At 48.6% G+C, this 15,357-nt stretch overlaps 1 protein-coding gene across 2 annotated transcripts in view; it reads left to right on the plus strand.

Annotated features, from left to right (window-relative positions):
* ELP1 (elongator acetyltransferase complex subunit 1) overlaps positions 1–15,357 on the plus strand; it is a 112,176-nt gene that overhangs the window by 52,174 nt on the left and 44,645 nt on the right. For both annotated transcript variants that reach the window (XM_077817961.1, XM_077817963.1), the window contains exons 16-19: positions 1,013–1,116; positions 5,415–5,468; positions 5,574–5,679; positions 6,730–6,842. In XM_077817961.1, the coding sequence (XP_077674087.1) occupies positions 1,013–1,116; positions 5,415–5,468; positions 5,574–5,679; positions 6,730–6,842 (377 nt within the window). The remainder of the gene's footprint in view (positions 1–1,012; positions 1,117–5,414; positions 5,469–5,573; positions 5,680–6,729; positions 6,843–15,357) is intronic.

Here is a 15,357-nt window from a genome sequence, read left to right on the forward strand (position 1 = left end):
TGTGGGGGGGTGGAGGGTGAGAAAACCTGGATTTGAGCTGGAAATGGCTTTTAGATAAGCTATTACCAGCAGGACAGTGGGGTGGGAGGAGGTATTGTTTCATATTCTCTGTGTATATATAGAGTCTGCTGCAGTTTCCACGGTATGCATCTGATGAAGTGAGCTGTAGCTCACGAAAGCTCATGCTCAAATAAATTCGTTAGTCTCTAAGGTGCCACAAGTACTCCTTTTCTTTCTGCGAATACAGACTAACACGGCTGTTACTCTGAAACCTGTAGTTAAGACCTAGTCCATCTGACGAACACAGTACCATCAGCCAGCCAAGCCACTATGGCCTCCATTCCAGGCTTGCTCGTGTGCGTTCACTCTCTCTCTCTCTCTCTGACCCTTCCTCAGTCCCAGGTGAGAGCCCTGTGTCTCTTCAAAGGGAGCACTTCACTCTGCCATCGAGCACCTTTCCCTTTGTTCTCATTTTGGGGCCTTGGCTTGGCTTCCCTGCTGAGAAGTGTGGGAAAATCTCCTTTCTGGTCATTTGCTAGGTGTGAACATTCTGGTAATTGGAGCTTCCCATTGTCTCTTTTGGATTCTCCATTGATGTGGGTCAGTTTCAGCAGGTTCCAGGCAGTTACTTGATGTGTGCACCCCACATGGCAAGGTGACCTGCACACCTCATGTCTGCTGTTCTTCACCAAGAGGAGACACAACGCTTTTACCCCTAGTGGGTAGCAATGCAAAGTACAGAGGGAAACTGAGGCATACTTAAGATTTATATACATATCATATTGAAAATTCCCCCTTTGTTACACTTGCTATATGCTGGGCTCAAATGGTCTCCAAGCTCCGTTCTGTTTCATATCTTGCGCTTGTACTCTATACAAGTACATTCTGCTGTAAACACACCTATGCTGTTTTTATGAGGCACGTGTGACAACGGGGCATGTTTGTGTAGGTGTAATGCTTGTTTTGTCAGCCAAGTTGGAAAATAGCCGTAATCGTCTGTGTTAATCTTCAGAGGCTCCCACTCCAGCCCTCGAACCTTGGACGAGCCGCAGTGGCTCTGCTGTGCGATTCCCTTCTCCATGTGTACAGACTGCACTGGCCGTGATTGGTGGAGAAGTAAGTGAACTGCTAGTGGGTTCAGCACCTAGTTCTGGAAAATTAGTCCCAAACACCTACCATGTGGGCCAGGAGGACTGAGCATCGGGAGGACAAGGTCTAGAAACGTTCCTTAGCGTTGCGTTCTCCTCCTTAGTGCCTGCAGAGCGAGCTGTGTGTGACCAGCATAGCCACCTACACATGCCTTGCCCAGAGAATGTCTGATGGTTTATAATGCACAAAATCCAGCATTATTATGGAAAACCCTGCATTAATATGGAGACTTAAATGAAGGGATGTTCAGATGGTAGGTCCCCATGGCAACTGTAGCTCTGCACTATGTGAACATGCAGTACTTGTCAATATTTTTTATGACATTAAACGCTTAATACATCTGAACAGGGTTGTGGGATCTGACTTGTTACACTTCCTGTATGCAGTGTAGTTGTGTCAGTCCCTGGATATTAGAGAGACAAGGTTGCGGGGGTAATATCTTTTATTGGACAAACTTCTGTTGGTGAGAGAGACAAACTTTCAAGCCACGAAGAGCTATTCTTCAGTTTTGGGAAAGGTGCGCCGAGCATCACAGCTAAATGCCAGGTGGAACAGGTAGTTTAGCATAAGTAGTTAGCACAAATTCTAAGGGACCAGTCAAGGTAGAGTGGCCCGTTAACACCTCTGCAGCCACAGGACAAAAAGGTGGGGGTAGTGGATTATAGTTTGTTGTAATAAGCCGTAAATCCAGTGTCTCTGTTCAGGCCATGATTTTTAGTGTTTAGCAGAGTTATGAATTTAAGCTCCCAGGCTCGTCTGTTGAAAGTGGTGTGCAGGTGTCCTGTTAGGATGAGGACTGATAGGTCAGAGATAGAGTGATCACTTTGTGAAAAGTGCTCACCCACAGGTGAGAGGGTGGTTTTGTCTTTTATCACTTTACTGTGTGAGTTTATTCTAGAGTGTAGTGAGTTTATTCCAGTCCGTCTGGTTCACCCACATAGTTGTTACTGGGGCATTTAGTGCTCTGGATGAGGTACACCACATATTGACTTGTGATAGGCATGTGTAACGTCTATGGCTCTTGAAAGGTGTTTTGTGGGAGGTGTTGATCATAGTAACAGTGGAGATATGTTGGCAGGTTTTTCATCTGTTCTGGTAGAGTGTGGTGTTGGTGTGCCCTGGTCTGTGGGGAGCATACTTCTGATGGTGAGCTTGGAGAGGCTGGGGGGTTGTTTGAAGGCCAGAAGTGGGGATTCAGGAAAGATATCTCTCCAGATGGGGTCCCAATTAAGTATGGGTTGTAGTTTGATGATACCCATATGGGTTCCAGCATAGGATGGTAGGTGACAACCCGGGGCTTGTGGTCAGAGTGGGCTTTATTTCTGTGTTGAAGCAGGTTCTCTCAGGGTATTTGGGTGGCTCATTCCATGATGCGATCTACTTCTCTGGTGGAGTGTCCTTGTTTGGTGAAGGTGGTATTAAGGTGTGTAACCTGAACTTTCTCCCTGAAGCATATTTTGCAGTATCTAAATGGCTGGCTGTAGATAACAGATTTCTTGGTGTTGTTACAGAATATATGCAGCATGTGTGTTGATCCGTGGGTTTCTTGCATATTGTTGCCTGTAGGGTTCCATTGTTGAAGCTGATTTTGGTGTCCAGGAAGCTGATGCTGGTGTGGGAGTGTTCCAAAGAGAGTTGAATGGATGAGGGGTGGTTGTTGAAGTTGTGGTGGAAATGTATGAGGGAGTTTAAGCCGTCTGTCCAGAGGATGAAAATATCATGGATGTATCTCAGGTATAGCATTGGTTTTGTGATGCATTTCTCCAGAAAATCATCTTCAATGTGGCCATGCAAAAGATATTAGCATATTGAGGAGCCATCCTAGTATCCAGAGCTGCTCCCATGGTTTGGACAAACTGTTTTCTCTTGTGGATGAGGATGAAATGGATGTGGTTGGGGTGGAGATCTGAGGGTTGTCCGTTGTCTTGTAAATATTTGAGGCAGGCAGCTATGCTGTCATTGTAAGGGATATTGGTATATAAGGAGGTGACATCTGGGAGGTTGAGGGTGGTGTTCTGAAGGAGGTTGTTAATAATGCAGAGTTTGTGGAGGAAGTCAGTTGTGTCCTGGAGGAAGCTGGCCCTTTGTGTGGTGAGTGGTTTGAGAATGGTTTCTAGGAGTCCCAATAAGTAAGTGTCGTGGTCAGATATGATGGGACTGGCTGGGTTCCTTTGTTTGTGTATCTTGGGAAGCATGTAGAAGGTCCCTGCTGTGGGTTCATGGAGGATGGATTTGTAAAACTTCTCTTGGAGTTGTTTGGGGAAGGATTTGATTATATCCTTAAGTTCCAGGGTAAATTTGTGATGTGGGGTGACCTTTGAGTTCTTTATAGTACTGTAGGTGGTGTTGGAGAGATGTCGGTTTGCCTCGTTAAGGTAGTCATCACAGTTGGACCTGAACCCAACCCAACCCAAAATACACAAACAAAAGCACCCAGGCAGACCCCTCATATCAGGCCACAGCACTCTTAGGGCTTGGCTACACTTGCAGATGTAGAGCGCTGGGAGTTAAACCAGCCTTCGGAGACCACAGCAGGGAAAACACTGCCGTGGGTTTACACTGTCAGCGGCAAGTGCGCTGTCATGGCCACATTAGCAGCACTTGCAATCCCAGTGTGCAAGTGGCTGCAGTGTTCTTTTCAAATGGGGGTGGTGGTGGAGTGTGACAGGGGGTGTGTGTGGGGGGGGGGAGACAGTGTGTTTTGGGGGGCAGAGAGCTTGTCAGCATGCTGTCTTGTAAGTTCAGACAGCAGCAGACCCCCTTCCGCCTGCCCCTCCCTGCTCTCTCTCACTCACAGCAGCAGCATTCCACAGTAATGGTTTGCTTTGTCTCAGAGCAGATAAGCAGCCAGCTGTCACAGAGCTTTGAAAGGGGATATCCGCATGCCTGCAGCCGAGTTCAAAACAATGACAAGAGTGGCTGCTTGTCCCATAATCCCCTAAAGTCGTTTCCGGAAGCCAGTCACAGCGCAGTAATGCAACACGTCGTCCACACTGACACCCGGGCGTTTCAGCCGGGGTGCAGCAAGCGTTATGTTTCTCGTGGAGGTGGATTACCAGGAGCGTTCCAGCTGCAGAGTCCAGGCGCTATACCTGCCTTGCCAGTGTGGACATCTCAGGAGTTAGGGCGCCCGGGGCTGATTTAGTGCACTCTAACTTGCAAGTATAGCCAAGTCCTTACTGAAGGAATATTGGGACAGAAAGCGATCACTCTGTATCTGATTTACCCATCCTAATCCTCAAAGGAAACCTGCACGACACTTTCAAAAGACAAGCCTGGGAGCTTAAATTCATTACTCTGCTAGACACTAAAATTCATGGCCTGAAGAGAGAGAGACTGGATTCATGGTTTATTACAACAATCTGTAACACTCTGACACCACTCTTTTTGTCATATGACTGCAGAGGTGTTAGTCATTTCACCTTGAATGGTCCCTTAGAATATGTGCTAACTGATGATGCTAAACAATCTGTTCCACCTTACATTTAGGTGTGATGTTCAGAGTACCTTTCCCTGACCTGAAGAAGAGCTCTGTGTGGCTCAGAAGCTTCTCTCTCTCACCCACAGACGTTGGTCCAATAAAAGACATTACCTCAGCCATCTTGTCTTTCTTATACTTCCTGTCAGGGCTGTCACTAATTGTTGCATTCAATGATTATTATGGTTTGGTTTTATTTTTCCAGTTCACTTCCTTTTTAGAAACTGTATGTTAATCTCCTCTCCAAGTCCACACACTGGTCTCTACTATAGTGGGCTCCCAATGTCCTGTTTCCATGCTGCCGCATGGAGGGCCTTGGGGTGCTTACAAGCTAAGTAAAACAATGCGCACTGCACAGCTGGGTCTGGTGGCTTTCAAGACATTAGCTGTTGTTGCCCAACCAGAGTTATTCAGAGATGGCAAGTGTGCTGTTCCTTATCAAGGATGCCACCTAGGTCAAGTTTGAAGCTTTCAGTGGAAAGATGTTGTTGAGTTTCCAACCACAAGGGTCTGGAGACCCCCCCCCCCTTTTTTTTTTTTTTTTTTTTTTTTTTAAAGCAAGTAAACACATTTTACATTGAGTTCTCAGTGATCAAACAAATTCCTACCCAACTTCCTTCAGTACTGCACTGGTGTGTTGAAAATAAGCATGAGGCATTCCAGTCCCCTTGGAAATCTGACAGTCTAAAAGTAATGGGCATATAGCAAAGACCCATCTCAGTTATAACAATGGTGCCACTAAGCCAATGCTATAACATATTGTAATTGTCCATCCTTTTCATTATAGGAGGCCATCCTGGGTCTGACTGAGCGATGCCGTTTTTTCATTAATGATGTGGAGGTACCAAAGCTTGTTTTGATGCGGTTTCACTTGTCGGTGTGAGATTATTAGATTTCATCTGCTCCTGCTGGTGCTCAGAGATTTCATTGGATTCACTTTCCACAGGTGGCTTCCAACATTACCTCATTTGCCATATATGATGAGTTTTTGCTGGTGACCACCCACTCCCACACCTGCCAGTGTGTATCTTTGAGGGACACATCACTGAAAGGTAAACGTTCAGATATGGCCTTTGGTATGTAATTGGCCTTACTGTTTGCTTCCTGGGCCCTCTGCCCTTGTGATGGAACCTAGACAAGCTTGCTTCCAAGGCTCCCTGTCGTGGCCATGGTGCCACTTCTTGATTGTCCAGAGTGGCTGCTCCTGATTGGTGCCAGTGAGTTCCCTATATCCTCTCATGGGCTGTGACTGTGGGGGCTCTTAATCCACTTCTGGGAGCTCCCTCCCTCACTTCCCAGCTCTCCCTAGCACAGGGAGGAGTAGCTTACTCTCCACAAATTGTCTTTGATCTGTGATATAACAGGAGTGACCAAAGGACACTTGAAATCACTGTGCCTTGGCCTGCAGAAAGAGGGGAAGCAGCTGGGGGCAAGACTGGGCATGCAGGCCGCCTGCCTGCCTGGCCCCTAGGAGGAGAAGCGGTTGGGGGCAGGACTGACTGTGCAGGTCGCCTGCCTGGCCCCCAGGAGGAGAAGCGGCTGCAGGCAGGACTGACCGTGCAGGGTGCCCCCAGGAGCAGAAGCGGCTGGGGACAGGACTGGCTGTGTGGGCCACCTGCAGGGGAAGCAGTCAGTTGGTGGGAGCCACCTCTTGTCCTCTTTGACAGGCTTTGCCTTCACCTCCCAGAACAAGGCTGGATGCTCCCGGTGGGGGACACGTAGGGTGGAAGGGTTCCCCGGGTGAACCATGCTGGGCAGCATCTGACTGGCACCTGGACATGGGAAGCTTGGGGGTGTTGTGGAGGAGCAGGAGGATGAGGAAGAATGGCAATGTCCATGTTCTGTGCTTCTGGCAGCTGCTCGTGTGTGTGTCTCTGCCTGGTGTCTGGACTCAGGCAGTGGCTGTCTCCTCCAGTCTGCGTGATGGTGCTTGGCACAGTGGGACTCTGAAGCTGACTGATGCCCGGAGGCACTACTAGAACATCCCTAATAATGGGTGGGTTCCCAGCAGGAACTTGGCAGACACCCTGTGGCTGGACTGGGGAAGTTGCACTGTATGTTGGGACTTACCATACCCTTGCTGATACCTCTGCCATTCTCAGTTCTGCAGGCAGGCTTCAGCAGCTCCTCTACTCCCAACGAGACACTTCGCAAGGTGGAGCGAGGCTCCCGCATAGTCACCGTTGTACCCCAGGACACCAAGCTCATCCTGCAGGTCAGCTATCATGGTACTGCTGCAGCACCATGTGTTAGCCCACGCTGGGGAAGCCCCACTGTAGCGCAGCACCCAGCTGTTCGGAGAGGATAGTAGCTAGCTGAGCTATACATTGTCAAGTTCCGTGTAACAACTGCTGTTGCTTTCCAGGCTATGGGATCACCACTCACAAACATGCGGAACTGTAGATGCTGATCCCACTGTATCCTAAGCATTACAGCTCATGCTGCCTCTCTCGGAGCCCCGGGCAGGAGAGGGTCCAGACAGAAATGAGGGAGTTTCAAATAAATAAGGCTTCAGTGGCTGGTCTCGGTGACACTGAAGCACCTCAATAAATCACCGGGTCAGAGGGTGATCTCTTGGTGCCTATTGTCTGTAGTAAAGGCCCTGCTTCAGGAAGGTGAACACCCACACTGAGGGCCAGGTTTTTACCCATTGACAATGGTGAATTCCCCCCCCCCCTCCAAACCTCTGCCATTCTGCTGGGTGTGAGCGCTCCTGAGCTCCAGCCCCATGTGACTGGGAGGTAGACGGTCTCTTGACTTCATTTGCATGAAAATGAATCTGTCCTGTGCTTCATGCTCTCGCCCTGCCCACCTGCTTTGACACCATCTGTTGTGTGTTCCAAGCGCACATGCCCCCACCCATTTGCCTTTATACCCTCCGTCACGTGTGCTTCGTACGCTCTTGCCCCTGCCCGCCTGTTTTGATACTTCAGAAAGGGGAAGTACACAAAAATGAGGAGGCTAGTTAAAGGGAAATTAAAAGGAACAGTCACGAGTGAGATGCCTGCAAACTGCATGGAAACTTTTTTTAAAAACACCATAATAGAGGTTCAAACTACATGTATACCCCAAATAAAAAAGAGTCAAGGACCAAAAAAGGCTGCCATGGCTAAACTAGGTAAATGAGGTGGTTAGAGACAAAAAGGCATCTTTCAAAAATTGGAAGTCGGATCCTACTGAGGAAACTAGAAAGGAGCTTAAACTCTGGCAAGTCAAGTGTAAAAGTGTAATTAGGCAGCCGCAAAAGAATTCAAAGAACAACATGCAAAAGACACACAAACTAACAGCAATTTTTTTTTAAGTGCATCAGAAGCAGGAAGCCAGTTAAACAATCCGCTGGGGCCACTGGATGATCGAGATGCTAAAGGAGCACTCAAGGAAGCCAAAAAACAAAATGATTTCTTTGCATCCATCTTCACTGCAGAAGATGCAAGGAAGAGTCTCACACCTGAGCCATTCTTAGGTGTCAAAGCTGAGAAACTGTTTCAGATTGAGGTGTCAGTAGAGAAGGTTTTGGAACAAATTGAGAAAAAATAAGTGACCAAGATCAGGTGATATTCACCCAAGAGTTCTGAAGGAACTCAAATATAAAATTGCAGAACTGCTAACTGTAATATATAACCTATTGCTTGAATCAGCTTCTGGACTGGAGGACAGCTAATGTGACACTGACTTTTAAAAGAGGCTCCAGGGGCGATACGAGCAATTACAGGATGGTAAGCTGAACTTCGGTACTAGGCAAATGAGTGTAAAGAATGGAATCACCAGACCCATAGATGAACAGTGTGTTGTGGAAGAGTCAAAGCTGCGTTTGTGAAGGGAAATTATGCCTCACCAACGTATTAGAATTCTTTGAGAAGGTTAACAAATGTGGACAAGAGTGATGCAGTGGACATAGTGTATTTGGACTTTCAGAAAGCCTTTGACAAGGACCCACACCAAGAGTTCTTAAGCAAAGAAGGCAGTCATGGGATAAGAGGTAAGTTCTTTGAGTGTTGGTCCCACAGGGGGGTATGCATGCAACCGAGTCCAGGAACTCTTTCAAGCAGTGTCCATTGGCCCCCACACACATCTCTTCATGCTTCTGCCAAGAGACCCATGCCTCTCCAGGTCCTTATGGCTCCATGATCTGAGTTGGAATCCTGTGTCCTCTCCTGGATGTCCTCCCTCAACTATTTGTAGCACCTGTAAAGACAATTATAAATAGTGTTTATTCTTCCTAGCTTTTTTTGTAAAATAAATAAAAAATGATCCACTGATTCTAATGATCACCCCAGTATCAAAGCGTAAGGAATGGCATCCGCCGGTTCTGTCTGTGAGCTATTAGTGCTGTGGAGCGTTGCTGGCTCTGCAGAGTTGTTAATGCTGCTATTCTTGGGGCTCTGGTGTTTACTGCGTTAGGAGACATGCAGCATGTGGATTCAGCCGGCCTCGATGTTTTCATAGAGCGAGTCCACAGGCTTGGTTTGGTGGCAAAGGTGCTCATCCAGGTTCATTGTCAGCAAAACAGAGTACTAGCACCCTGACCACCAAGTCACCGGACACTAACAAATGTATGCCTGTGACAAGGCTCCGTCAGCATAACAGGATGCTTTCCCCTCTGCCGATACAAAGATGCCCCTCCTCTGACTTCTTCTTTTATACATCGATACAAACAAGTTATGTGTCACACTCCAGATGTTGTTAGTTGCCACCCTTGTTCTTGTACCTGCTAGTTTGAACAAAACATCCTCCTCCATTATCCTGTCATCCCATCCTTATCATAGGAGGAGTCGGTGGGTTCCTGTACCATCTCTTGGGAATGTGTTTACACAGTTACTTGAGAGATCTGGATGTTCTTATACCATCCTCTCAGGAATGTGCTTATTTTAGCTAATATCTAGTGTGTTGTGATTCTGCTGAGGCCAGGCCTACTCTGGTTCACAGTCTTTGGTCCGTACTATTAGTTGTGCTTAGGGCTTCAGCAAGGCCTACACTTATCATTGATACCATCTAATTTGTCCGAGGACCACCGGGCTTCCAGGGATGCACTGGTTCCATCAGACTTGACTGCTGGCACTGGGGCATATGGAGACTTACACAACACTGGAGGATATAGTCTTACCTCATCCTCAGTCTCCTTGCTTCTCCAGCCTAGCCCTCTTGAGGGATATTACTACACCAGAGAAGGATGCTACTCTGGTGTCCCAGGAGCCATCCCACTTACAGCCCTTCGGCAGGAGTGCTCCAGTACAGATGACCTCACCACTGCTGGAGAAGCAGTTTTCAGACTCGGATGAGTTGGAGGTGCTAACCTCTCCAGTATCTGCAGGGAGACCGTTGAGTCATGACAGGCATTCAAGGAGTCACACTCAGTATCCCTACGGATACGGCTTCCCCAGGAACTGCTGGTAGTGATTTCTTTGGGTACCTTACAGCTGACTGACCCCTCCTTCTGGCTTCATTGGGGTCTATGGGCAGGCATTCAGGGCCGCCTTAGGGATCCATCAGCGTATGTGGAGGAAGACATTGATCAGGACCTGCAGATTCTAATAGTTGTCTCTCCTTCATCCTTGGACAAAGCCATCGCTCTGTCCTCTCCATCTCTGGTGGACGACCGTAGTACCAGGAACTACTGCAAAGAGTTGCCGATGACATCCAGATCCCACTGGAGGAGGTCCAGGGCCCTCAACACTTGCTCTTGGATATCCTGCAACCGGAGGGACCGAGTAAGGTGGCCCTCCCAGTTAATGAGGCCATCCTAGAGCCATCCGGAGTGATATGGCATCTTATGCCCCTACACCGAAGAGAGCCAACAGAACGTATTTCATCCCCACCAAAGGAGCTGAATTTGTTCTCCCACCCCAGCCCCAACTCACTGGTGGTACAGGCAGCTAAGGAAAGGGCCGGGTCACACTATCAAATGGACACACTGACTGACAAGGGTTCAAAGAGATTGGACCTCCTGTGGAGAAAGGTCATCGTCTCTGCAGGCCTGCAATTTTGTATTGCTAACTACTAGGCTTTTTTAGGAAAATATGATTTTAATAACTATTCCAAGCTTGCAGACTTTATGGGGAGGCTTCCCATGGAGGTCAGAGCCCAATTTAAGATCTGCAAAGAGGAGGGCAAGCTAGTGGCAAAAATCACTCTCCAGGCCATAGTGGATTCAGCAGACACAGCTTGCAGAATCTCATGAGAAGGGATTCTTGGCTACAATTGTCAGGATTTCCTAGGGAGGTCCAGAACACCTCCAGGGCCTCTGCTCTGAGGAGTTGAATCACTTTAATGAAAGAACAGACAAGTTCATGTATTAAGTAAAGGACTCGAGATTGGGCGCTCCACTCCAGGTGTTGGTGCGTCCCTGCGCCTTCGCTCAGAGATCTTTACAGCAGTACTCGTACCGGTTGTGCACGTGCAGAGCCTCCCCCCCCCCCCCCCCCGGCGCTCTGAGCGTACCTTAATAGTACGCATGTGTGACCAGTCTCCTCAGTTCCTTCTCTACCATCTCCGTCCTGAGACTGAGCTCAGCAGACTCGTTAGAGACTTTCTCTCCCTTCGTGCATATACCTTCCCTGTTAGTTTGTTACCAGTAGTACTTAGACACCACTTTTCCTGTCTTTTTCTCTCTCTAAAACTACCAAAAAAAATTTTTTTTTTTCCTTTGTCAGAGGCAGCTACTTCCGACATGCCTGGCTCCCCAGGCTTTAAGCGCTGCTATAACTGCAAGGATGTCATCCCTCTTTCGGATGGCCATTCAAATTGTATAAAATGTTTGGGGGAGTCCCACATCCTCCAAATATGTGCCCACTGCAGCAAACTTAAATCCAGGGCACGCAAGGACAGGGAGCTGAGATTAAAACTGCTCCGCCTTCGGAAATCTTTAGGGTAAGCTTCAGACCCGGGCGCCGACTCTGCTACATGCCGCAGCCCCTGTCCCTCCCCCCGCCTCAAAGAAAGACAAAAAGTCTTCAAAAAAACGGCACCCTCTCACCTGCAAAGAGTTCTTCGCGGGACAAGACTTCTCCGGGCAGATCTACAGCCTCCCTCCTGGTGCTTCCCCAGCTGAGCACTTCTGATGCGCCGGGCGAAACTTGCCTTCGGCTGCGGCAGTAGCACTAAGCTCCGGTGCTGAGGCTTCAGGCTTCCCGTTGCCTGCCTCTCTCGTGGCACCATTCAGCGTTGCGACGGAGGCAGCGCCAACACATGCTGACGTGCCTGACCGCCCCGCAGGCTGTTCTTGCTCTGCTGGCACCGTCTCCCGCTGAGCTGACTGGCAGTGAAACAATGCTCGGGACACTGGTGCAGAGGAACCTTTGTTCACAGTAGATTCCTCTTGCACAGCCCTCACCTCACGGAGGAGCTCCAGCACCCCAATTTACACAGTCAAGGGACCTGCTGGTGTCACCCATCCTGCAGTCACCCCAACTTAATGCCTGCTTCTCTCCAAATGCTCAGTCAGGGTCCGGACAGCCTTCCTCCAGTGATGAGGAAGCTGGTCTTCAGGGGGAGTTTTCACCATCCTCAGACCCCAGTCAATAGAGGTCACAGAAAAATCACCTCGTCCTACTCTCGGGATCCTGCCCCATGGTGTGTAAACCCCTGGATGGCACCACCCATCCCCTTCCCACCACAGTGGCAATATTGGACTCTATGGGCATCTTACTCTCGAGACCACACTTGCTATACCACCACAGCCACGTGCCACACCTGCTCGCCACTGCCAGCTGATGAATCTGCCACTGACGTAAGGGACCAGGCAGCACCATCACAACTGGAGGATCAGTCACAACCTGTCTCCAACCCGGTAGACCCAGTTGTTACGCCTGATGAAGCCCTACTTCCTCCTCCCCGTCATCTTCGGATGACTTCTCAAAATTTTAAGATCTTTTGAAAAGAGTTGCAAGTGAGTTAAGAATTAGCTTGGAGGAGGTTCCTGAACAGCAGCATGAGTTAACGGACATCCTGCAACCCTCTTCTTCTAGGATTGCATTACCGTTCTACGTAGCCCTTTGGAAACTGCTACGGCCATCTGGCAGACTCCTGCTGCAAGCCTACCTACCTGTAAGTGAGCGGACTGCAAGTACTTCAGCCCTTCCAAGGGCTCTGAATTCCTTTTCACTCACCCAGCGCCGAACTCGTTGATAGTAGACGCAGTCTACCAAAAGACCAAGCACCAGTTTCCCCACTCCACCCCATCCGCAAGGACAGTAAGCGATTAGATCTGCTCGGACGTAAAGTATACGCATCTTCTATGTTATAATTTCACATTGGCGGGGAGGGATAGCTCAGTGGTTTGAGCATTGGCCTGCTAAATCCAGGGTTGTGAGTTCAATCCTTGAGGAGGCCATTTAGGGATTTGGGCAAAAATTGGGGATCGGTCCTGCTTTGAGCAGGGGGTTGGACTAGATGACCTCCTGAGGTCCCTTCCAACTCTAATTATACTGCCATTCTTGCAAAATATGACCACAAAAATTACAATAAATTCATGAACTTTACTGATGACATTCCAGAAGAAAAGAAACAACAATTTATGGCTCTAGTTTTCGAGGGACAAATCATCTCATGTTCTGCTCTTCAAGCGGCCCTTGATGCAGCCAATACTGCAGCAAGATCTACTGCTACAGCAGTTGTCGTGGGCCGAGCTTCACGGCTCTCTTCCTCTTCCTTTCCTCAAGAGGTCCAGAGTACCATTGAAGATCGTCTCTTCAGCAACAAACTCTTTGCCTCCACGACAAATGACGTACTTCACTCAATGGAGGACTCCAGGGCAACTCTCCGGTCCCTAGGACTTCAAACCCCTACGACCAGAAGGAGACAATATAGATATCAACCTTACCAGCGCCCATGCTACCCCGCCTGCACCCAGCAATTCCATAGGTCACATGAGCAACAACGGCAGCAACGCCAAAGACCCAGATACCAGCGTCGCCGCCCCAATTCCTCAGCAGCATCTCAACCCCCTCCCACTAATAAGCAGATATGAAGCCTTGGTCGAGGGTATAGAAAACAACGTTCCCACTTCAGTGGTTGCACCCCATGTCTCTAGTTTTGGACACCGCCTACGGCCATTCTCCCACCAGTGGCAAAGCATTACCACCAACAAGTGGATCATAAAGATCGTCATAATTGGCTATTCCATCCCTTTCATATCCTTGCCTCCTATCCACCCACCCTCCCCATCCCTCCTAAGGGACCCTTCTCACGAGCAACTGCTCCTCCAAGAAGTACAACTCCTCCTTCTATTGGGAGCAGTGGAACTCGTGCCCGAACAACACAGAGGGAAACGGTTTTATTCCCTTTATTTCTTAACAGAAAAGAAAACCGGGGGATGGTGACCGATCCTCGACCTCAGGAGGCTCAACAAATTTATCAAAAAGCAAAAGTTCAAAATGGTGACTCTCACCACCATAATCCCAGCGCTGGAGGAAGGCGATTGGTTTTCAGCCCTCTACCTACAGGACACCTATTTTCATGTGATTATACATCTGGCCCACAGACGTTTCCTTCATTTTACCCTTGGCTTGACACATTTTCAATACAGGGTGCTACCCTTTGGCCTATCCACTGCCCCCAAGTTTTTTCCAAGCTCCTAGCCATAGTCACTGCCTACCACAGGAGACAAGGGGTCATAATATTTCCTTACCTCAACGATTGTCTCCTCCAAGCCACAATGCTCGATGAAGCGCTTCGATTCACGCAGCTCACTGTCACTTGCTTCCTATCCCTCGGCCTAAAAATAAACAAAAACAAATCCATGTTATCTCCTATCCAGCACCTGGAGTTCATATAAGCACACCTCAGTTCCCGGACAGGATTAGCATTTCTCCCTTTCGACCGCTTCAGCACCATAAAACTACTGGCCACGAAACTTCGCAACAGTCCTCAGGTCACTGCTCGAGACTGTCTACAACTATTAGGTCACATGGCCTCGTGCACTTTCATGGTCAAAAAGCACGACTATACATGAGGTGCTTTCAAGCTTGGTTGGCTACGGTTTACAGACCGAATGTACACACTCTAAACAAGCTTCTATCCATACCTTTCCAAGTCAAAGACTCTCTCCAGCCTCTGCTCTGGAGTCCCTTTCTCCAGGATGCTCTATCCCTCATAATGACTACCAGTGCATCCCTCACAGGGTGGGGTGCACACATTTCCCACCACACAGCCCAGGGGCTGTGATCTTCAACTGAAACCTTCCTACGCATAAACGTCCTAGAACTTCGAGCCATACACAACGCCTGCCATCACTTTCTCCCATTGATCCGGAACCAACATGTACGGATAATGACAGACAACATCACTTGCATGTTTTATGTGAACAGGCAGGGAGGAGCTCGCTGTCACTCACTTTGCACAGAAGCTGTAAAGCTCTGGAATTGGTGCCTTGCAAACAACATCCGATATCAGCCGCCTATCTTCCCGGACGAATTAAGCAGACGCTTTCCCTGGGATCATGAATGGGAGATAAACAAGACAATCATCTGCAACATATTCCGCATTTGGGGCTACCCAACCATAGACCTTTTCACAATTGCAAAAAACATGAAATGTCCCACATTTTGCTCCTGAGCGGGACTGGGCAAACATTCCCTGGGAGATGCGTTCATGATCTCATGGGACCAGGACTTACTACACTTATACCCCAATATAATTCTGTCCGATATAATGCGAATTCGGATATAACGCGGTAAAGCAGCACTCCTGGGAGCGGGGCTGCTTTACTTCGTTATATCCGAATTCGTGTTACC

The sequence above is a fragment of the Eretmochelys imbricata genome, chromosome 5 (assembly GCF_965152235.1).
Source record: "Eretmochelys imbricata isolate rEreImb1 chromosome 5, rEreImb1.hap1, whole genome shotgun sequence".
NCBI classification, from domain to species: domain Eukaryota; kingdom Metazoa; phylum Chordata; order Testudines; family Cheloniidae; genus Eretmochelys; species Eretmochelys imbricata.